General features: G+C 43.4%; 2 protein-coding genes across 2 annotated transcripts in view; one reads left to right on the top strand and one right to left on the bottom strand.

The window, feature by feature from the left end:
* The first annotated feature begins 3,020 nt into the window (after positions 1–3,020).
* FSTL1 (follistatin like 1) overlaps positions 3,021–23,979 on the top strand; it is a 212,003-nt gene continuing 191,044 nt past the window's right edge. The window contains exon 1 of the mRNA XM_079305734.1: positions 3,021–3,038. Within this exon, the coding sequence (XP_079161860.1) occupies positions 3,036–3,038 (3 nt within the window). The 5' untranslated portion in view covers positions 3,021–3,035. The remainder of the gene's footprint in view (positions 3,039–23,979) is intronic.
* Positions 10,108–23,979, bottom strand: part of GTF2E1 (general transcription factor IIE subunit 1) — a 52,035-nt gene continuing 38,163 nt past the window's right edge. Inside the window, exons 3-5 of the mRNA XM_079305749.1 lie at positions 19,693–19,894; positions 14,805–15,052; positions 10,108–11,861 (exon numbers count right to left, since the gene is read on the bottom strand). Of these exons, the coding sequence (XP_079161875.1) occupies positions 11,434–11,861; positions 14,805–15,052; positions 19,693–19,894 (878 nt within the window). The 3' untranslated portion in view covers positions 10,108–11,433. The remainder of the gene's footprint in view (positions 11,862–14,804; positions 15,053–19,692; positions 19,895–23,979) is intronic.

Here is a 23,979-nt window from a genome sequence, read left to right as displayed (position 1 = left end):
GGGAATTCCCAAATTATGGGGTCAGAAAATTCCTTTAAAATCTGGCCCATTTTCTCCCATTTGCCATTCCACTCAAGATTCCTCCTGCTTAGCTTGACTCCTAGATCAGGAGTCTTCCCAGCCCCTTTAGAAATCTCGGCCTTTATTCTGTATAAACTGCAAATGGTGCAACAAAGACTTACCAAATTAACTGCCAGAAAGATCATTTCCTTAATATTCAGGGAGATCTCACTGTTTTCTAATACAGATGTAACTAATTCAGAGGAGAGGAAAGGAAATAAAGGCAGAAAATCCTCTTTTCCTGCTTCTCCTCTAATAAATAACACAAGCCATGATTTATACATTCCTGAAGCAGATTCCAACATTCTTATAAATCTCCTGTATGCCATTACCACAAAGCCTAGCCTGATGAGTGTTTTTGTTAATACCCCTTTAATACAAAAACTACGTTTTAAAGACAACACCTTATCTCCAGATAAGTAAACAAGCCCAACGACCACAAGGTATTAACACTTCAAAGAAACCTAATGACCACACATACAGGCAGGCTCCCACAACAAAAGACATTCTGGATTCAATAGACATACCAATACCAACAGTTGAAAACAAAATACTATTAGAATAAAGTTTTTTCCACTTTTTCTGGTTTCCTCACACGGGGCACCAAAATAATTTGTCCAAGTTTAGGACAAATTTTGGGAAAAAGACCTCCAAAGGGCCCCCTCCCCCCCTTACAATTCCTTCCTTCACCGAGCTCGGAAAGAATTTTTCTTCAGGGGAAAGTGGAAAAAACTTTTTATTAACAAAAATACAAAAGAAACACTTCCCAGCACAGACCCAGATGAGATGAACTCGGTTGATCTTCTCCGGGAAGGGCAGCAGAGCTTCTTTGGCAGACTTCCAGAGGTGGTCTCCGAAGTTCAGATCCGTGTCCTCTGGAGCCGGTGCAAATCTTAGGGATGAGGAGGAAGGAGAGAGGGAGAGGAGCAGCTGGGAGCAAGCTAAAGCGAGCCCAGGGCAACCAGGGCAAGCTGAAGCGGGCGGGGGGGGGGGGGGGGGGGGGGGGGGGGGCAGCAGCAGCAAAAGCAGCAAAAGCAGCAAAAGCAGCAAGCCCGCCAGCAGAAAACACCCGCCTAGATAAAACAGCCCGGGGGAGGGGCCGGCAGCTGCATGGTGGGGGGTAGGGAGAGGAGCTAGTCAAAACATAACCCATAACACTGTTCAAAGACAAAAGTTCTTTTCATCTCTTCTTCCATCAAATGTGTCTGTTCATCTTTTCAGAAAAGAGACTCCCATTCCCTCAGAGCAAAGGATATTTTTTCTCAAATGCTTCAACCCCTCTAAGCTTTTTTCATAATTTAAAATAATTTAAGTGTAGTCCAGTCCAACCTATAGCTTACAAAAAAGGTTTTTCAGCCAACCTATTCATAGCGTCTCTTCAGTCTCTTCCCATCTGAAAACTTGGATCTTACTTTACTGACTTTAGTATACTTTCTGCTTTATTCCTCTCATTCAAAAGAAGTCTTATCCATGTATTAGAAAAGTTAAAATTGCACACAAAAGGTGAAGGGAGCTGGGCAAGGACTTGGTGGAGACACGCCAAGAATTTTCAGGCTGCGCCAAAAATCTTTGCCTCCCACAGCTGCTTCCAGCCAGTGGCAACAGCTTCTCTGTCTCTCTCTCTCCCCACCTCCTCACCAGGCCATCAGAGCCTTAAATGACAACGGGGGGTGGGGGGGGTGGGGGGGGGGGGTGGGCAGTAGTTTCCAAGCCCACTTGCCTGGCCAGGCCACGTGAAAAGGGGCCTGGCTGGGCCTGGCCGGGTCGGGCCAGTTGTTACCTACTCCACAGACAGAAGTAAAAAGAAAAAGATTTCAGTTTACCAGTGTGATTCATAGAGGCAAAGTAACTTTTAATTAGTTTCCCGGGCTGTCAATTATTGAATCAGCTTTCCGATTAGTCCCAGAAACTCACAGAAAAAGTTCTCATAAAAGAAATAACAAAAAAAATAAAACGCTGTGTCTGAGTATCTGTGCCCTCCTCTTAAGTAACTTCCATGCAAAACCAGCACAGCAGGTCATATCAATAAGAGATCAAAGCATCCCTTGGGATGCTGCTATAGTCTTTGGCTGCAGAAGAGGTGCAGCTCTTTGCTCACGTGCCCTGGAGATGGTCAAGCACTGTAGCAGTGAAATAAAACACAGACTGACCTCATTCTCAGGCAGAAAGCAATTTGAGAAGCATCTCATTTAGTCCACCTGGGAATTGCTGAAGGATATATTCAGGAAATTTCAAGATTGTCCCTGGCAACAGCAAAAGCCCAGGTTATTCAATCCCTTGGTTGTAGAGGGTCAACCATAACCCCAGCTCCTCTGGTTGTCTCTCATAGTTCAAATGCACTGAGAGCACTCCATTATAACCATCAGCTTCTCAGTCCTGCCAGGTGAGGGAAATGTTTCCAAGATTTCATTTAATACCTGTATTTAATCCATTAGTTCTCCCTGCAGACCTCCTGAAGACTGGGATGTGATTAAGGAGGAGATAAGTGCCCTGTTTATTGCTCTCCTGATACTTCTCCACTTTCCTCTACACTTCCACAGTTTTCATCCTACAGTCATGCCTTGGAAATGGGCATGGGAGTCCCCTGCTCTGTCCCCTTGGGATGGGTTGGAGAGTCAACCCACACTCCAGCAATAGAGCTCCTGCTGTCCTGTGAGTACCTCTGAGATTTTGTGATTTTATGGAGTTATAGCCCTTGGTGTGAGAAAAAGTTATCAGCAAAATGGACTGAGAGTAATCTGCAACCACTTTTTCTCCTTGATTCCTTGCCATTAAGCTGCAGGCTTGAGTATCATTTGTTTTTTTAATCTCAGTTTAAACGGAAAATTCATTATTTTTCATATTTTTCCTTTTCAAAATACAAGAGGAGGGCAGCAGGAAGTGGCCAGGCCAGGAAGGAAGGAAAGTAACCATCTCCTGCAGATCACATTCTACATAGAGCTCTTTCTGGTAATATGCTCCATGAATCCTGCAGCATGGCCATGACTCCTATAAAAACCAGAGAGGACAAGCATGAGTATTGAATTACAGCGGCTCTCTCTGTGCTTCTGCAGCTGTCCCTGTACAGCACAGGATGCATTGGTCTCACTGAACACTTGGCTTCTTCTAGTGTTAGAAAGTGCTGGATTTCCTGTGAAGATCAATCCATCGGCAGCTTTGAGGTCAGAATGGTTCCCATTTCCACTTCATAGTTACATCCCCAGGTGCCAAAGGGTCTTGCATATGGGATAGAGAAAGGTTCTGGTTCACTGCCTCTTCCTACTCTAGAAACATTAATAATCCCTCAGTTATGCAGAATTTATTTCCCTCCCAACATGGACTTCCAGTCTTGATGCTCTTTTTATTACCGACTTAGGCATAAAACAGATTTTATGTTCACTGCACACTTGGTGTGCCCTACACTGCAAACAGGGAGATGTTAATCTCCTGTTCACTGGCTTTAACTACCTTTTGCTGCCCACAATATTCATCTGGCTTGTCTTCCATGTTTTTAATGGCTTGACCCACATCTTTCCTGGGACAGATACCATTAGCATGTGAATTAGCAATGCCTCAAGGAGGTCTTTAGTTTGTGGTAGCACCTGCGTGTGCCAAAAAGATGCTCGAGCCTGCTGCATGAGAAGCAAAAATTGCAAAGAATTAAGGAAAAACAAACCCAATACTGGAAGAGCTGAAAATGTGGTATTTTGACCTATGTTCAGCTGTAAGAACCCATGTCTGCTGTCTGTGGACATCAACACTTTTATTCCACACTTCAGATATCTGCAATGACGTGACTGTCCAGTTAATAAAAAATCCAGTTATTTGCTGCTCTTGGCAGCAGCTTCTACCTAAACCATACAGAAGTCCTTATCTGTTAACATTCCCAAAGGGGGACATGTCTGAGGAGGGCTGCGCAGCTCCCTACAGGCCTTTATGTTTGTTTCTCATATATAGACATAAGAGCATAAATTCTGGTGAAATATTTAAGGAAAGAGATACTTTTAAATGTCATGCTTAAGCTCAGTTTCAGCTGATTGCTGTGAGGTATTTTTGCACCAAACCTTTCAGACGGGGGAAGCAGGAGTCAAATCATTCAAACAAAGCTGCAGGCTCCAAGCTCCTGCTGAAATTGGTTGCTAACTTGGGATCTTCCTGATGCCTTTATATAACTTACAAGAGGTTGGCACACTTGGAGAATATTGCCCTACCTTGCTCAGAGGCAAGGGAATACACCAGGGTAAACACACCATAAGCAAAGTCCTTCTTCATCACACTGTATTTTTCTTTGCTTGGATACAGCACCCATGTGGCTGGGAGAGTATGCAAGAGTGAAATTTCTCTCATGATGCACCATTTTCTTAAGGCCAAATTTCCCTTTAACTCCACTTCCCTCTACTCTTCTGTGTTGTACTGGGAATAATTTTCATCTCCTGACATCACCAGTAGGGCTGAGAGATGTTGAAAGTATACATCCTCTTGGAAGAAAGCACTATGTGGCAATGGAAGAATAATTGTGGTGACAGGGCAGGGAGAGAAGATATGTCTCTTTACCAAAAATTTACAGCCTCATTTACATTAAAAAAGTTTATTTTCTTGTTAGAAGCAGCAGGGAACATGAGAAATTCAGAAACTCAAAATATTCTCAAGGAACAAAAAGGGTTAAAAAAAATAAAAATCAAACTCACTCCTACCAAATCATATCTAGTTCAAGCAGCAAAGAATGCATGACCAGTCTGGGGCTGATGGCTGTTTCCTACCCACTGCAAGAATTTCAGGGGCCTGAGCCCAGCCAGAGCTCACTTCTGGAGAAAAGACAAACCTAGCGTTCATGAAACCTCTCTGCTGGAATGTGGCAGTCACAGCCGAGACCTGCATGGTGAGAGTGCCACATGTCCCAGGAGTGGACATGGCACAAGCTGGAGCTGCTTGGTGGTAGTAGTTGTAAAGGGCTTGAAGCTTAATTTTAAATTGACACCTGTGTGTGATTGCAGATGGATTGAATTTATGACAGCCCATCAGCACTGACTGGAAGATCAACAACCAGCACCTTTGCAAAGAGCAGGCATTGATAATTCAACCAAAATTACCTAAGCAATCATTGCCTCACATGGGCCAGGTTCAGACACTACAACCTAAAGCACAAACAGGTCACCAGTCACAAATATTAGTGGTGTCTGACATACTTGTCCCCCCACAACAATGTAATGAAAAAATAGCAAAAGCATGGACTGTGCAACCAGAGTCTGGCAAATTTGACATTGGCTCAGGCAGATTTCCACTGTCAGAAGTTCAGAAAATAACTGCTTAAGACTAGGAGGATCTCTTCACCAGGAGGAACTGAGCCAGGCTTCTCAGCTCTATGCACAATTTTTAGCTCACTGCAAAATTACTACTGCTCACCCTCCTTCTTCCAGCAACTAATGGAAGCAGAGACAGGCAATACAGCTTCCAGGTGAAAAATAAGTAGTACGTCAGGGCTTTAATCATATCTATATGTGAGATGTGATTTTTCCTCCTTGCCAGATGTATGTTTTTTTGTACACAGACATTAATACTTGTGGAAAAACACTTGATCAGCATTCATTTTCCAGTTGGATCCCTGCCTGTTTCTCTGGCTGAGCAGCCCAAGGTTTCCTCCTGCTGCCTGGCCAGCCCTGAGCAGTGCTGGTGCATTGGTGGCTGTGACAGCTGGGGCAAAGTAAACACAGGGGCTCCAACGCACTGCAGTGCAGCCACTTCTGATGCGGCTGCCTCAGCTTCCTCTCTGCTATCCCTGCCTGCTTCATTAGCATCACACCATTCAAAGGCATGGAAATTCAATTATATTTAGGTCACAAACATATTTTAAGCAAAAATACCTATTATATTTAAAACATCTTGTTCAGAGACTGTCTGCTGCTTCAGGATGGTTGCACTAATGCTCACTGTCCTCAATGTTTTTTAATGAGAAACCAGGTGCTTCCAAAGTCTGATTTTTGTTTGAAATAAATTAGGTTCATTCTCTCTCTCAATCTAAATGCTGGTAAATAAGAAACTGCTTTCTGTCAGCTTATTTAGGTATCCCAAACAGGCAAAAGCCCAGATTTCCCTAGACAACTTTGAAAGAGAAGGAAAATAGCTGTGCCACAGGGACAGGACTGTAGTACTGAACAGTCCAGTGCTGCCAGTGCTCTGTTCTATGATTCCTAGCAGGGAGCAGGCAGGCAGCTTTCCAAGAGCACCACCACTCAGTCATTGCCCCTCATGCTTTGGGCTGTCATTCCTTTTTGCAGTGGCCTCTCCATGACTCTCTATGGATTCACATCTTAAACAGATTCAAGCATCTGGCTACACCCCCTATATAGGCTGTATTGAGTGATCTCCTCAGACTTTGTAAATATTGATCATTATTATGGAAGCAGCTCAGCAGAGAGAAGCTACTTGTCAGTCCCAGCTCCACTGCTGCTGGAGGAGACTTGTCTAATAGTCAATACACTTTAAACAGGAATGTATTGTGATGCGTAGGGATCATTGGCTGTCCATGCTTAGATCAATACTCCCAAGCCTTCTGTGGACAACCCTGGGGCATGGTTACCTAGCCCAGGGCTTCCAATGGGATAAAGCCATACCAGTCCTGGAGAGCCCAGAGCAATTACCTGGAGCACTGTGTGATGCATCTCTGCTCCAAAGGACAGGGGCCAAAGCCTCTCTCTTTAATGCTGACACACACCAGAGGAATGGTGCTGCTGCTGCTTCACCCCCATAGCCTGCGCTGGACAGCCCGCTAGCTCACCCTTGCTGCTGACATGCCCTTCCACATGCTCATAACCTTTCCATTTCCATGATGGCTTTGTCTTGCATTTGATTCTTGAGACAATTTTCTCTCTCCTCCTAGGGAGGCACAGTGGGAGACAGAGACCCAAGAACAGCAGACTGCTTCCCCCATCTGACCCTTTTAAATTCACAGCATATCCTGAAACTGCAGGTATCTCCAAGGCACAACTCCTCAGATGTCTCAGGAAGGAGGTGATGCTATTTTTCTGCCCTCTAGGTCCTCCAGGGGACCTTCAAATCCCTTGACTCTCACAGAACAAGTCTGTTTAATCCAAGTCTGAAGGAGGCAGCAGCACAGAAGAGTTGGCTGAAGGAAGCCAATTTTTGGAAGCTTAGTAGAAAAAATTGTAATGTTTCTGTTCTTCAGGGTTGACAGTGTACATTCCCTCCATCATCAGCTTAGCTGATCTGCTCTGGCCTGCTCTGTACTGGGCCAGGGAGCGCATAATTCCACTGCAGTTTTCTTGACCTGCAATGAGAGCAGCAACAGAGGCAGCTGCCATCCAGCTGGGAGAGGCACTTCAGACCATTGGGAAGAGGAGCACGAAAAGACTGAGAAGCACAGTTCTCTTTCCAGAGAGAGATCCAGTGCCCTGCCCTCATGTACCTCCACAGAACCACAGAATACTTTGAGTTGGAAGGGACCCACAAGCATCATCAAAGTCCAGTTCCTGGCCCTGCACGGACACCCCCCAAAAATCACACCATATGCCTGAGAATGTTGCCCAAATGCTTCTTGAACTCTCAGACACTGCATAAAATGCTCTTTAGGCCAGAAGCAGATGCAGAAGCTGGTTTCAATGGGGTTAGACAGAATATCCACCCAGGAAGGCTTGACAGCATTATTGGGTTAGTGTTAATGCAGCACATATGGTCCAGCAAGCAGGGGAAATGGCTGGGCCTTCGTCAGAATTGATGGCTTTATCCCTTGCATTAGCACAAACCTGCTGGCACAGGCTGGCTTTGCTTGCAGAGGCTGTTTTTCCCACCTGGCATGTGTGCAGAGCTCTGTTCAGCTGCAGGAAGAGAAAAAGGGCACTATCAACTGTGTGTTCTGTTCATTCAAGCCATGACAGGGAAGCAGCAGTGTATGGTTATCCTTCAGCAGCCTGAACTGGTTGGAGCAGAGCAGAGCAGCCATCCTTTCTAATGCCAGGAACTGTTGGAGAAGGCAGGAAACAATGGCATCAGCCCATGCACCTTTGACCTTTCCAGTTCTCCAGAGAGCTGGATGTGGTGGATGAGAGATGGAGGACAAACCCCACAGTCACTGCTCTAATTTCCCTATGTGCAGGATGTGCCTTACTGAATGACAAAAACTACAACTGTTGCACAAACCTGTGCTGGTTCCACATGGAAGGGCGGGGGGGAGCTGCCTGGGGGAACGGAGGGACTGTCCCTTCTCTGGGAGCTTCCCCTGTGGGATGTGGGGACCAGTCGGAGGCTGATCTGGTGGTTGACATCCCAGGTGGCTAATGAGAGAGTTGTTTCATTTTCATAAATCACATTGGTGGTGAGTGGGTCGCTCTCTTTCGGCTTCAGGCCTCTCTGGAGGTGAGGTGGCTCTGGCCAGGCCCCTGCCCTGGCAGCCCCCGGCTCAGCTCAGCTCAGTTCACTCGGCTCCCCTCCCCACGTGGCATGGCCGAGCAGGGGGATCAGGGAGCCACCAAGGCTCTCCCTTCCCTGTCCCTTCCTCCCCCACCCCCGGTCTGAGAGAAGAGACCTCCAGCTGACCACGGGGCTTCTTCACGTTCCGGATGCAATTTTGACTCTTTTAATGCCTGGGTAAGATTCTCGATATCCTGAGCTCTCCTGAATGAGAAGAAATAAAGCATGGAGTCTACAGAAGTTGGTGGAATGAAAATAAAGTTCCTGATAGAAAGAGATTCAAAAGATGCAACTGATGAGTAGCCAAAAACCTTTTTTGTGAGGCTATAAGGGGACTGTGACTACACTAACATTCCTTTAAACTGTGAAATATACTTGGGAAAGTTTAAGTGCTTGAAAAGAAGACCTTTTTTATCTTTGAGAAAATGGGGCTTTCTGTTTTAGAACTGGAAATATGGACAGCGACATTTAATAGAAAAAGAGATGAAGAGAATTTTGTTTTTCAGCACCTTGCCTTTAAAAGTGGTACCCCAGGTGTGTAACATAGCCCATAGCACAGCTCTGGAAGGACTGTGAAGATGGGAGGAGAGTCATAATCTGCAGTATTTTCCCAGGCAGATGTACATTGTGAAGGTGAAGACAACCCCTAAGCCTAAACCAAAAAAGGAACTTTTCTCTCTAGAGTGAACTGAAATGATTATTTGAGTAGATAACCGACTGAAGTGTTTTCTGTATGTTGTTGTTAAGAAATGTGGAATGAAGTTAGGGGGAGGAGGGAATAATCTAGAAATCTTATTCTGAATTCTTTTTGTGTTATTAATAAATTTCTTCTTATACCCTTTTAAGTTGTAAGCCTGCCTTACCTCTGCTCCTTAATCCTATCTCTAAAGGAAATTAAATATATTAAAATTGGCAAACCCAAGTCACACGGTGACAAAACCATAATTAAATATGTTTATTAAGAAAAACACTACTTTATAGATTTTTATACTGGATATTTCTTCACTTCATCTTCACTAAACCTACAGCTTGATTTTGCACACTGAAGACTCATATACAATCATACTCAGTATACATTTCAGAGCACGAGCAGCTTTCTGCACTCAGGATTAGTTCTCAGTTTCTGCTTTCGGCTCCTTGTAAATCTACCTGCTTTTCTCCAGTGTTAATATTGAATTCAGCCAGATTAAATCTAGACAGAATGAGTACAGCACATTTTTTTCTGCTAGCTGGTCACTGAATCTGACTTACCAGCTCTGTGACTTGATATCTGGAAGATACAAGATCTTTTAAGTCTGTCTACACAAGAACACCATTTTAACCAGCAGTATGATGCCTGCGAGTCCTCTACCATTAGCCTACCTCAGCTTCCCTTGAGGAGATTGGAAAGAAATGGAAGTCCTAATCAAAACCAGCCTCTGTTTTTTTACATAGCACTGATGTAATGAAACATCCATCCTGGAAGTGCAGGAGATTCCAGGAGGCATTCAAAGAAGCTCTGCTAAGGAGAAACAATGTGCAGTGGGATTTCAAATGGCCCTCTCAAAGATGAGTTCAAATTGGAGTTTTTTTCTTGAATGCAACAGATCAAAATGATAAGCAAACAGCATTCCCAATTAGGCACAAGATAAACTGCAAGATAACAAAGAGGAAAAGTTTCTGTTTATTTATTCTTCTTTAAAATGACTTTAAAGAAAATTTAAAACACTATTTAAAAAACGGGATTCAGGGTATTGAGGAGCTGAAAATCAAACCACGAAGGAGGCATTACAAGGTTAGCAGAACATAGAAAGCATAGTTAGTATAAAACAGATTTACAGTCTCAATTAACAGCAAATTTGTACTGCCCACAGAAGTGGAACAGCACATAATGCTGCCCCTACTCTCTGGAACACAGAACTCTTTTATAGTTTTGCTTTATTGCAGTACTGTGAAGGAAAACACAACAATTTAAAAAGCAACATTTTCAATTGAAAGAGAAAAACATTGAAATATTATATTGCTCTATAGGCACTGATAAATGTCTTTCTGGTAAAAGAATGTGCCAAGCAGAACTCAAAATTGTAATTCCTCTTAAAATCATATAGCTCTGGTGAGATTGCAAATAAAACTTAAGTTATGTTACTTCCCTGGCACTGCCTGACAGCAGTGAACTGTGAACTTTCTACACATCTTCATGGACAGGGCTAGGCAGAAGCAACAGGCAGCAACATTGGAAAATGAAGCTATCTCCTGGCAAGTCAGAGCTCTGGCAGCTCAGATCCATGGAGGGCATTTGTTACATTGACAAAAAGTGACTGACTGCATGTGCTTGCCAAAGCTTTTGCTCTGCCTGTTTCAAGTTACATCTGACCTTGAGGTGCTGAGTCCCACTGGGGAGCGAATGGGAGCAAGAAAACATTGCTGCCTACAGGCCTGCTTAGAAAGAACCACTCTGGTGGCCAGTGGCTGCTGGCAGAGGGTCAGCTACAAGTCCTGTCTGAGCTTGCCATCAGCAGACAAGTGCTTCCCTCTCCTCTCCTCTCCCCTCGCTGAGCTGTATGTTACATACGCCCTTCTCAGCAGAGCGCTGTGCTCAGACTATGGAACCCTTATGTCCCCTAGGAGCAGGAATGAGGACTTCACTGGGATCTGCAACAAAAATCAAGTTACAGCCATTGGGAGAAGAGCTGCTAGGGCCTTGGATGAGGTTAAAGCAGTGCCTGTAGCAAGGTGTAGAAAGGCACCCTGAAGCAGAATTTTACCTTGCAAGCATCCTCACTTCTGAGACTTTTCCTCCCCTATGTGTTTTGGTACATGCAGCTCTGCTGCTCCCCCGCTCTGGCAAGCAGGATGCCTGATATTAGCAGTGCTGTGCCACAGTGACCCTGCCTGCACACAGGGGAGGGAAGATGCACTCCAGTCTTCTGTTCTGTTAAGAGTCTCTGCCTTAAAAAGTCGCCTTTTAAAAAATGCCATGGCAGAGACCAGTTAATCAAACATGTCCTCAAACATGCGTTGCCCCATAGCTATGTAAACCTCTTTTTCCTCTGGTGTCATTTGGGCCACCAGCTCAGGGCGCTGGCTCACTTGGCTGTAAGAATGTGGACGCCCAGCCACTGTGACAGTGGGGTCTTCTGCCACCACCTCGAACTCTTCATCATCCTCCTCCTCCAGCCCATATGTTGTGGTAGCCATGGCAGCAGGGCGGGGAGGGGACTCCTCCTCTGACTCGCTTGTCTCACTCTCGGAGTCACTCACGTTGCCACTGGAGAAAGGAGCGGTGCTGCTGACGGTGACAGTGGAAGCCGAAGGTGTCTTCTTCTCGTGGATAAGCAGGGCACGCATCACCTCCTCATTGTCATCCAGGGCTGCCCGGCTCTCCTCACGCTCCTGGAACGCATCCAGATCCCGGCCCCCTGCAAAGGGACACAAGGGAATGAGCATTTTCTCACAGAGATCTGTGTGACAGCGTTGAAAGTTTTCTCAGCCTTTATTAATAACTGCAACTGAGCTCAGTTGGTCAAGTCACACCCTTTCTCTATGCCAGCTCCTTCTTTCCCTTGAAAGACAGAGACAGCTATGTCTCATAATGGTAGAGCAAGTACTGACATCTCCTTGGAGCTGGGAGGCCTAGAGTCACTGCGGCTCCCAGCTGGAAGCCTTGACCAGGAGCACATTGCAAGTGAAGACAACAAATGCACGATGGGCAGGCACTTGGAAATGACTTCTCCAGGGAGGTGTCTAACTTGGGCATTATAGCGGAGCAGAAAGCAAAGCAGTCCTTAAAATACATACCCCTAGCCCAGGCCCCATCCTGCTGAGCTCCCTGCCTGCAAGGATTAACACAGAGGAGAAACAGATCCAGGCAGACAAAGAATATGTGGAAACCATGTATTGTAAACCAACATATAGAACAGCCATGCCTGGTGAGCTCAGAAATGTACCTATACCAGGCAGGAAGGAGAAAAGCTCCTTACAGAAAGATGGTGGTGGCATGGAGCAGCTGCAGCTGACAGCCTGTAGCCCAGCTGTACAGCACAGCACTAACCAGTGCCTACTCTCCAAGCTGAAACACTGCCCAGACAGTCCCTGTGGATCCCTACACGCATCTCTTATTTGAAGGGGACTGCAGTCAGTCCCAGCTGACAGACCTGGCCTGTGCTCCACTTTCAGTAAACGTGGCTATACAACAGCTGGGAGAGTTCAACATGGCTCTGGTTGGCAGAATGTCTGCAGTTCATGGATTCAAAAGGTAAAATTCTGCTCAAAAAGTAGCATCCCACAGAAACCTCTCCTAATCCTATATTTGGTGAGAGGGCTGTGAGTCCACCTAGAACCAAAAGAACTACAGGTGGTATGGAAAAAAATAAATAATTTTTTAAAAAGCAGAACAGAAAATTAAATATGGAGAAAAAAACCATAAGGCCTAAAAAGTAAAACTTCTGCCTTACTCCAAAAGATGCTGCCTATGAACAATTGCTGGAAATGAGGTGTTGGCATTCTGTCTTTATACAGGCAGCCACTTGCCCACTTCTCCAAGACACAGACCCTCATGGTTTCAGCACCACATCCAGGCAGGTGGCTCCCAAGTCTTTCCCCGCCCCTGTCAGAAATGTGCTGGTTACATTTTTCCACTTGAGATGAAAAAATAATGTGAACGAAGTTTTTTCTGCATCTATCACTAAAAACCAGAGCAGCTTGTGGCCACTCCTTTTCTGTGGTAGAATAAAGGCTGAAAGAACCATACCTAATTTCACCAGAATTCTGTTTCATTGTAAATAAAGTTGTAGTAAAGGGTGATGCCTAAAATTAGTAGTATTAGAGCACTGCCAAATTCCTGAAATAAAGGAGGAATAAAGGCATCATGTTGGCAGTTGTGTGCTCAGCTCACTGCTTTGTGCCTGTGGAGCGTAAGAGCCTGTAGGAGAGCATCTCTGTGAAATAATATCATAGCTCATCACACTAAGAGCTGTGAAACGATAATAGCCAGAGATAGTTCCACAAAGGCTGACTTTGTGGCTCAGAGGGGCAGTCTCTTGATTGCAAGAACTGTTTCCACCAGATCCAAGCAGTGAATCTTTTCTTGTCAACAGCCCCAAGTTTCTGTCCTTCCTGTTCATGTGTTGCAGCAGCAATTTCAGTCTATTTCCACAAGCTCCCTCTCTTTGATCTCCAGTAGCTGAGGAGGTTAAGCAGTGACGCCACCATCCCATAAGGAGATACTCAAACTCCATGTCCCTCAGTGACTTCTTGAGAAACATTTACCCTGTGTATATCAGAAGTTGTTTAAAACTACAGGTAAATTGAATGTCTAGCAGAAAAAAGGGGTGACAACTCATCATGGCTGGTGAGTAACATCTGCTACAGACTGCAGGAGGTGCTTCTTCAATCATTTCACTTTGCTTAATCTATTTGAAAAATGCTTTGGGATCCATAAAACACTTGAAAGACATTATATGTGAACAAGTTCTTTAGGAATCTTCTGGTCACTATATCACATCTATTTTCTTCACTTCTGCTATACCTAAATACTCCACTCCCCGCCTGAACACGGCACAAGTTCCAGGGTCACATACACACATGACTCCCTTTTGCCATCTTTCTTCCCAGGGCATCAGTTTCAGTCCATAATCCTAAAATTACTCTAAAGATTGTATCTATTGACTTACTCTTGTAAAAATCATAAAAGGTCTCCATTTTCAATTTTGACATGAAAACTTAAACAGCACACATACCAAAGCAAAATCCTCCTACTAATGCTCCTACTCCTTGACCAAGGCCTGTGGACAACCTGATCCCAAGACAAATGAAAAGAAAAGCAGAAATAATGAGAAGGGAATAAAGACTCACCCATCATGGTGACAGACCTTCCTACTGTACTTACAGAAGCTCTACTTCTGAGTATTCTTCATATATAACAAGTTTTGATAAACAACTAGCAGGAAGGTTGGGAGCATGTAAACACTGCTGGTAGATTTAGTAGACTTCAGAGTCACCGAACATTAATAAATGTTATTTTTCAGCAGTGACCTATTAGGAAAATAGCTTTCTAGATGAAACTGAAAGACCTTCATCTAGAAGCAATAAGCTCTCAAGATGGAAGACATAACAGTTAATTAACATTTTAAAAGCCCCCACAAAATTTCATGGACAGCTCAGCTTTACTGACCTAGATTTCAATCCTAGATCTACGGAATTTTTACATCTGCCTACACACAGGTGCTTTGCACAGCAGAGGGGAGCAGACACTCCAGTGTTGGGAGCAGCAGCTGTACACACATACAGCAGAACATGTTTTTGACAGCACTGTAAAGGCCTTGTATAAGCAGAGCAGTACTTCAGCTCTGTGAATTTCTTACCATCTTTGATTTCATCTGGATCATAAGCCCCCTGCACTGTGCTCTCACGCAGCCAAATGGGTCTTTCTCTAGCTGGCTTTCCTTCACTTGCAGACCGGTTCAGATCCTCCTGGTCCTCCATGCTGATGACGACATTCTGGGTATACAAGTCCTCATACGATGGTCCTTTTGTAGTCCATGCTTCCCGATGCTGTCCACTTGCAAGGCCAGCTGCTGCCCCTGAACCAGCACCAGCTGCACGCTCCTTGCTACATAAAAGTCAAAGAGAGAAAAACAGAGCCCTCAGAACAAGCCCCTCCTTAGACAAAAACACTTAAATTATGATTAATTATCTCCCATGATCTTCACTGAGAACTTTCATTCTCAATTCTAACATGCTGCCAGGAATTTCTGTGCTAGCTTCCTGGTTTGGGGAACTTATGAATCTGTAGTGGGAATCCCTACATAGGGCCATGGCAACATCCACCACAGATACTGAAAAGAGGCAACACTAGAGATGCAAATGAACTTATGTTAAAACAAGCCTAAAATCCCAGAATTCCCTGAAACAAAAGCCACAGCAGCAAAACACAGTCAAACAGTAGTCTGGTATTTGAAAAAGCCTCTTCGCACAGCAACCAAATACTGCATTAAAAAAGCACTGAAGTTTAACCAACGTAAATAGTAGGCCCAGGGACTCAGCATGCTCAGAGCTGTAAACTGTTATTAATCACAGGACTCCTGAAGGAGTTAACTCACCATGAAAAATACAATTCAAACCTTAGCTTGAATTGTGAGTGACAATACACAGGAAAATTCACCTCTACTGTGTCTGTACTATCCAGACACACAGCCTTGGGAGGACTGAGGAGTCCAGGCAGAGAAGAAAGAAGAGAAAGCACATTCAAACCAGAGGACTAGGGCTGGGAAAAGGCTTTGTGTGCTGATGGAGTGCAGGAGGAGACAGAAAAATTGTCCTCACTGTAGAAAAGCTGGAGAAATAAAGGTGCTGACCCATGTGAAGGGTATGGCTGTCAAAGCCTAGCCCTCCTTTGCTCTCAGAATATTTCCCTGCAGGGTCCCTTCTAGCTCAGGATACTGATGGAGGAAAACATTCCTGCTAGGATCTGATTGAAAGAGGGTATCAGGTGAAATATTTTCTGCATGCTGATGATGGCAGCGAGCCTAAAATACACCCTAGCCTGTGCTGCTAAATATGCATACAGTGAGGAGAGCCAAACATGACTGTTCCTCTACTTCAGAATGAGATTTCATCTTTTCAGAGAAACAAATCTGATGCAGACCACACCCACTCTCAGCCTTATAATTTCAGTCACCTGATTGCCAGGGGTAACTGTAGCATTTCATGAGGAGCAGCCCTGCCTTAACTCCTCCTCTTGTCCAGAGTAAATCCATCAGGGTTACTCCACAATGCCAGCTGAGCTGACAGTTGTCACCAGTGAGCACGGTTCAGTTGCTGCTCTTGACCCAATGACCTTTTCTCCAATCAAGAAGCTTAAAATAAAGTCATACTTGGATAAGACCTGACTAATATGCGAGTTTTTTAGCAAGGACATTACCACTGTTTGATGAGCTAATTCTGCTGGATTTTTAGGGTCAAACAGTGAGGCGAAATCACATAGGTAGGTTAACATTGCACTTCCCCAGATAAAAAAATATTGGTGTGTTCAGCCACAGCGTTGATCGAGAGCTACTCACAGCCTCTCAGTAGTGGAATGGCTGAGAGCTGCTAAAAAAATACTTCACAGCATCTATGTTAGCATGTCTCATGTCCTTAGCAATCCTGCAGCTTGCTCTGCTAGGAGAGCTTCACAGCAGCCTTGAATTTTGTGACAGAAGGCTCATGCGCATGTATTGCTTATGTAACTTAAGGAACCACACAAAGACTTTCTTCCCAGTATGTTATTTTGAGTGTTGGTACCTTTCAGCTCTCCAAGACAGGAGTGTGTTCTGTGAAAAGCACCACTCTGCTTCCCACACAATAGAAATCTCTAACTAGCATTTCCCTGACAATTTTATGTAATCCACTTTCCTCACAGGATGCACAATGCAGCTCTCGCCCAAGCTCTCCCTCCCCATGACTACAGCATGGCACTAAACCCTCAGTAGTGCCAGGAACTACCTAATAATACTTTTGTACAGAAGCCCCTATAAGTGTGCCTGAAATTGACTTTTTTCCTACACAGAACCATTTAGCAGCAAAACACTTATTCCATGACGTCAGGAACGTTTCAAAAATGAAACATTTCTAAGAGACACCTACAGTACTAATTGCTTTACGTGATCCATTGCAATGTCCCACACTCAGCTGGAACCATCTAGACACTTTCTGTCTAATTTTGAACCCCAGTAAGCTTTGCAAATGTGCCTCAATTTATGTATTTTTATCTTCAGTGACAATGCTGGTAGGTGTGAGTAGCACCCCAAGACTACCAGAGCTGGGGAACACTTCTTTCTGCGAGAGGAGAACTTACAGTTCAGCAACCTGTTCCAAAGTACAGGATTAGACACCATGGACCAGGCACGAACAAAAGGCCAGGTGTGGGAGTTACCTTACCAGCAGCACAGACCAGATGAAGGGATCTCTAAAAGCTCTCGTTCTTAGACCCACGAACTACTTTTTCCCCACCTTGCTCTAACTTCACATAGACACCCTGCAGGTAGGAACTGTGGCAGCTCAGTGGCCCAGATGTGGCTACATTTATAGTCTGTTTTATTCACTCTGATGGAAATCCCTTAATGAGTGGTTTAGCTGCCTATAAAGGCAACATAAATAGCCCTTGAAACAACTGAGGTACGGCCCACAGAAACCACACTGTGCAGTGTGCAAACAACTTGAAATTTTCATCTCAATCTATTAAGAAAGGTCTTGGATAATGGGAAAACTCCTTTTTTTTGCCTCATTGGAGATAAAACAAAACACATTTTCACTGTGTCGCTCTTAAGAGCTTCACCTTCACAACAGACAACCCATGGTTCTTGACAACATGACCACAGAAAATTAATTCTGTAAAGATTTTTTGTTAATTGAAATAATGCTATTTTTACACAAGGAAATAGAAGGGTTATTAAAATCCATATTTTTTTAAAAATCACAGAAAAGGTCTTAAGTAAAGCAGGTTTATTTTGAAACCTGGGGGGCTAATTCATGTTCTCCTATGATTAAGAAAATTAACAGCCTCTTAGGAAAACATGAGTGAAGATCCACCCAGTTTCCCAGGGCAGGTGAATGCAAGTTATGCAATGCCAGTGGGGCCACTTAGAGCTGTAACTCTCCTGAAAATATGTGAAGTTGCCCAAGTTACTGCAAAGAGAAGATACGTGCATTTTGTAACCTTTTTGGTTTGTTTCAGAATCACCAGATGTCAGTTTTGTCAATGATTTCAAACACTCAAGATTCCATAAAAACAGAGAGGATAAATAACCCAGGGTTTGGCACTTTAAAAAAATCTCACAGCAGTGCTTTCATGGAATTAACTTCTTTGAATTAATAAGAGTTAATAAATAATTAAATCACTATATGTGCTGAAGCAAGTTGTGTTCAAGTAAGCATTTAAAAAGCTCCCTATTTATTTTGTCATTCCTTCCACAGAGTAATTAATAATTTACAATGTTTTTTAAGTATTTAAGAGTCAAGTAAGTGGGCGCTGCTATTTAATCATGGGACTGCACCAGGCCTCTGCTGTGATAATTTCCTGTACACAAAAAGGGAAGACTGAAAAATTACTCTGTTTTTGGTAGGGTTTTCCCAGTTCTACTACTTAAACTACTGAAAAGGGATTTAAAGCAAAGTCTAGTGATTCAGCTTGGGTATAAATACTTCAAAGATTTCCCCATATCACCAAAGACACACTGAATGACCTTGGAAAAATCTGTTCTGCTCTTTATATTGCTTCTGTTTTTCTATCAGAATTGATGAGGAAAAATAACTACCTTCTTGGCTAGAAAAAGACTATGAATAGACAAAGAATTTTTATTGTATTAATTAGAAGCTGTCTAGCATGAATATATGAGGAACATTCTTTCTCAAGGTTAGCCTGAAAGAAAAAAAGAGTATTCTGCTTGCTCTCCCCATTAACTAAAGTCAAGCACCCCAAGGAACTGTGGGAATGCTTCTCCTCAAGGTACAGTTCTTTTCCCCCATATGTATAATTATATTTTTTAAATACATAGAAGCGCATCACATTTCACCATAGCTGACAAAACTGACAGCTCCCCACATCTTTTTGCATTATTTAAACATCATCTGCTTTTGTAAAGCTAGGAATGTTCTAAAAGAACGTGTCATTTCTCATGGGTAAGAACATTTTAAGAAGTTTTTGATTCCAACATGGTCTTTTCCTGAAAAGGTGTGTAACAAGTTGGACAAAACCAGAAGAAAAATACCTGCTTACTACAAGTAATGTCTTCAAACTAGAATGTCATAATATGAGGATTTGAAATACAAGGTGTGGATTGCAAATAGCTTCATTTCAAAAGCTAGGTAGAAGCAAAAGAAAGAGATGAAAGTTAAGTATTTGAGAGATAGAAGACAGTATTGGTGGAACCTTCAGAGCTTTGTCAAGCAGTCACAGTTTGCATTTTTTAAGTATTGGGCCAAGGGCCTGGTGTGCAGCATGGTAAGCAGTAGGTAATTCAATCATCCCACCTCATAGAAAAATACATGCAGAGGGCTGACCAGAAGAACAGTAATTAGCCTTGTTTAGCAAAAGATAGTAACAGCCCTCCATCTCCTTGTAAACCAAACATCCCTGGGGCAATTTGTCAGTTGTTTGCACAGTTGGTGCTGTACAAGTAAGTCCTGCACAAGGTTTGGGAAAGCCCCACAAAGTAGAGGAACACTCTACAAGGATGCAGTGAAGTGAGGAAAGACCAGGCGCACTCCCACCTCTGCTTCAGGGCAGGAATCTCTGAGGGTTCTGGCTCCAGGATTTCATAGGCTAAGTTAACGTCTTCCGTCTCACGAAGCAGTGCGTAGATGGGCTCAATCTGCTCATTAAACCGTGCAACGAGTGTCCTTGCATCCTTTTTGGGCATTGCAGACTCATCTTCTTCTACTTCAGTCTCACAGAACGTACAGCGGAAAGTTCCTAAAATGAGAGAAGTTGTTCAGCGTTGGAAAGAAAGCAGTAGGCCTGGCTCCTCATACAGCCTTCTCAACAGCAGTGCCTTGCTGTTCCCTTAGCTAGATGCTAAGGAGTTTTTCTGCCCTGAAAATCCCTTCCCACACATGGTGTACCTGGTTATTATTCAAGCAGACAATTTTGAGACTATCCAGTGATACTCAGCTGGGTACAGTTTCTCGCTCTGAAAAGCTCAGATGGGCCGCAATATCTCTACTGAGACATCTCCTAATCTCCCTCTCTCCTTGCAGCACATTTTAAATGTCAGCAATGACTGGGCTGTGATAAAAAGCTACACAACACCCTCTAAGGAGTTCAAATATCATCTGTTTCATGTGCTTGCACTGGCATCTCCCAGGCCACGTGAATAGGCTGATTTCACAATAAAACCGTAGTTTTACACTGCACCAATCAGCCTGCAGTCACTGATAACCTAACTGTTGTCACTTTGTAGTTACTGCAAAAAAGAGATGGCTTCTTTTTCAGGACCAAACCAGGCAAAAACATTACTGCACAGCAATCAATGCAAAAAACTATCCCACTCAACTCCCATATTAGCTTCTTAAAATTATGAATGGTAAGATAAGAATCATGTGAATAGCAGTTGAAAATAAGTTTGTTTTGCAGACCTTGTCAGGATCTATAAAACAGCTCAGAATGAAATGGCTACATGGCAAAGCAGCTACAAAAAACCCACTGAACTCCTGAACAGCAGCTTTCGGGTTTCATCACTCCATCTGTGAGCAGGGCCCTTGGGATGATACTTGCACAGTGGGACCTTTCCATCTGGTCTGCTGGAGGGAGCAGCACACTGTAATGGCTTCATCTTGCAAGTGCTGAGAACATAGCCCTGCCAACTCAGAACAAGACATCCAGAGTGATGCTCACAGGCTCCTTGATTTCTCTTCTCCTGGTATTTATTTACCCATTCTGTGAAACCTGTGCACATCTAGCCTCACCTCTCAATACCCCAATGAAGAAATGACAAAATTTTTTTACCAATAAAGAGCCTGAGGATAGGTCCTGCCATGGAAATTATAATCTTATGTATAAAAATCAGAATTGCAAGCAGTATTGAAGTCTGCTATGTCACCAATGCTATGTACAAACACACTAAAAAGAACAGGATTTGCTCAGGGCACTTAGGCATGATGTAATGAGACAGGCTGGTAAGCCAGGGCTTCTGGTGTCTCAGTTTGCTGCTTAAACAGTTTTGCTAGTGTTGTCACTTCATTTTTCAGCACACCTCCTTCCTGCATGTAATACAGCAATAAAAACAGACCTAACTTCTTCAGTACTGGTTGTGAGGGCTAGACAATGCTCGCACTTGTCTCAGCAAACACAAAAGAATTGTTTATGACAGAAAGGAGATCTGTTACCTCTCACCAGTCTACAGAGATGCAGTTTTGCACCCTGGCACCATCTGAAGTAGCTTTTGCACATTGTTACTCAGAAATTAATGCACGTTGTGTATATGGCCTGTAACATGGACACATTTCCTGCAATAAATCCTCTCTTTAGAAAGTTTGTCTTATTGACATGCAAAAGCCAGAGCAGCAAACAACAGCACTATGCAAAGTAAAAGATAAGTGGATACAATGCTCTTCTCTCCTACTCAAGCATGAAACATTTTGCTTATTTTTTCCAGGCTGTAAAAAGTGTCCCAACTGATTCAAAACTGTTTATTATATAAGCAGTCAGCCCAGCAAAAACTGAACCCAACATTTAATCTCCTTATTCCAGATCTGAGGCTACTGGTGTGACATAAATTGAATCAACTTAAAATAATTAGCACATCTCAGCACCCTTAATGGACTATGGGAACAAGCCTAGGTTAATGAAGAACACTCCCCTCTTTTTACATGCCCCCCCCCCCCCTAAAGTCCTGTAATGTGTTCCTGAGACAGATCAGATTTTTCACACTTCCATCTGTGAAACCCATGAGTATCTGCAAAAGATTAAGGTCATAGGGAGAATGGTTCCACTTCTGAGTACCAAAAAATCAGAAGTAAATACAGCTCTAATGAAACAGAACTCCTAAAGCTATAATGGATTTGCAGAATTTTCACTCCTCAGGATTCTTAATAAGCAAAAAATGTTAATAGATGAATCATGTAAAGAATTTAGGAATAAGTGAAACAAACTTCCTCCATTATTATGCTGATTTTTTTTCAAGGTGATGCAGCATTTCACAAGAGGCATATGTGATTAGAGAACTGGGAACCTGTTCTGCCATGGTAGATGGCATTTACAAGTTGCAAACCTCTTTTGTTAGTTTTCAAGAGGTCAGAAAATGTCACCGAAGCTTTTATGACATGACACATAACATCAGCAGTGACACATGCTCCTTTCAGATATGAATTGCATGTGACAAACATGAAGTGGAGGCCATCCAAAGGCTGAGAATGGCAATGCTTCCACTCCAGTGATTTTTTCCTTCAGCCCTTAGACAGTGGAGTTTTGCAATTCCAAATCGCTGCATAAACCAGGACCAACAGATATCCTGGAGCGAACAGACATGAGGGTTTCCTGCATCTTGGAAATGCTAAAAGAGAGCACATACATCCCCTTCTTTGCACAGGCACTCAGACCTCTCTGGCTGCACATTAAAAACCAGCCATCTGAAAGAGATCTCCCCATATGCTCCCAGACACTGTGGGGCAGATATGTTGGTAATCTGGCTCCTGAAGGTTTACTAAGATTAAAGTAGCTCAGGCTCTGAAGTATGAGGCCAGAATATGTAAATGACTTGATTTCACTTGAGAGAAGAAAAAGGTCAACCACCCACACGTACTGAAGGCAGGATGTCCAAGTGTGCATGCTGCATCTGCTACAGTTAACACATTTAACTGGTTATAGACTCCTGAGTCTGAGCCCAGGCCTTGCTTACACCCTCGCCAATGAGTTCAAGCCTCATCTCCAGCCCAACAAGGGGTCTTCCACTCTATCCTTTGGATACTGCCCAAGACTCTCACTACTCTCTTAAAAAACTATTTGATTTTCAACCTCAACTTATTCCCATTCATCTCATCCCTAATGACTGTTTTGCCAAGAACTGTACCTCATCTCATCTGGATTCCATCTTGCTGTTAATCCTTCAGATGTATTGTGGATGCATTGTACTGCTGTCTTATTCATCCCTCAGTTTTCTTTTTGCAAGGCCATATATTCTTCTTTACCTTTCAAAACTGGCCATCCATTCCTCTGACCTTGGTAAACAGCATCACTAGCCCTTTCTCCAGTTTGCTCTCATCTTTCTGTTGTAAATACAGAAGTATAGACAAGTGTCCAGATAAGTTCTCCCAAAAGCTCAAAGGCATTAGTGCTTCTGTGATAGCCATTGGGACATTTTATGATCACATTTTAGGAGACTATTAACGTGCTGCCTCAATTATCACAAGACCTAGCAATGTTCCCAGATCTTTCTTTTCCTTTATATCTTTCCTTCTCCTTTGTAGTTTCCAGATGATGAACTCCATGTTTATAGCAGACATTTATATTAGATGGTAGGTGCATGACACTGTAACTTCATAGTACAATCTTTCAGCTCCTTTATATTCCTCCAGCCTTCACCCTTATCCAATTTTTTATTCTTGACTGCAACACAAAACATTAAGCTAATTTATTTTCAAAATCTCCCACAACCTTCTTTTAGAAGTAGCATTATTACCATTCCATGGTGAGTGAGCTGAGGCAGATGGCACAATTTCAGAAGTATCTGCTGATTTGAGCAGTACTTAATTTGAGAGGCTTTTCTGAAACTTCTTTTTCAGAACAGAACGTGCAGTATTCTTACCACTCTTCTTTCAAGCTCTAGGATTGGGCATCTCCGATGAGTTAGGTACAATGGCTAATGACAGCCTCTGAAAAGCTTAAAATTACTAGTTGAACATCACATAAATTCAGTTGGCCTGGAGGATCAGATCATGTTCCTGTGGACTACAGCCACTTTCTTCAAGTAATTCCCTGACTACTACACTGCATTTTTCCTTTTTCTGCAGCAAGCCAGGAAAAAAGTGCGTTCTGTAAGCATAACTTCCCTCTCCCATTGA

The sequence above is a fragment of the Erithacus rubecula genome (genome assembly GCF_903797595.1).
Source record: "Erithacus rubecula genome assembly, chromosome: 1".
Lineage (NCBI taxonomy): Eukaryota > Metazoa > Chordata > Aves > Passeriformes > Muscicapidae > Erithacus > Erithacus rubecula.
Note: the sequence above shows the minus strand (reverse complement) of the source record. Positions and strands in the feature narration are given on the sequence as shown.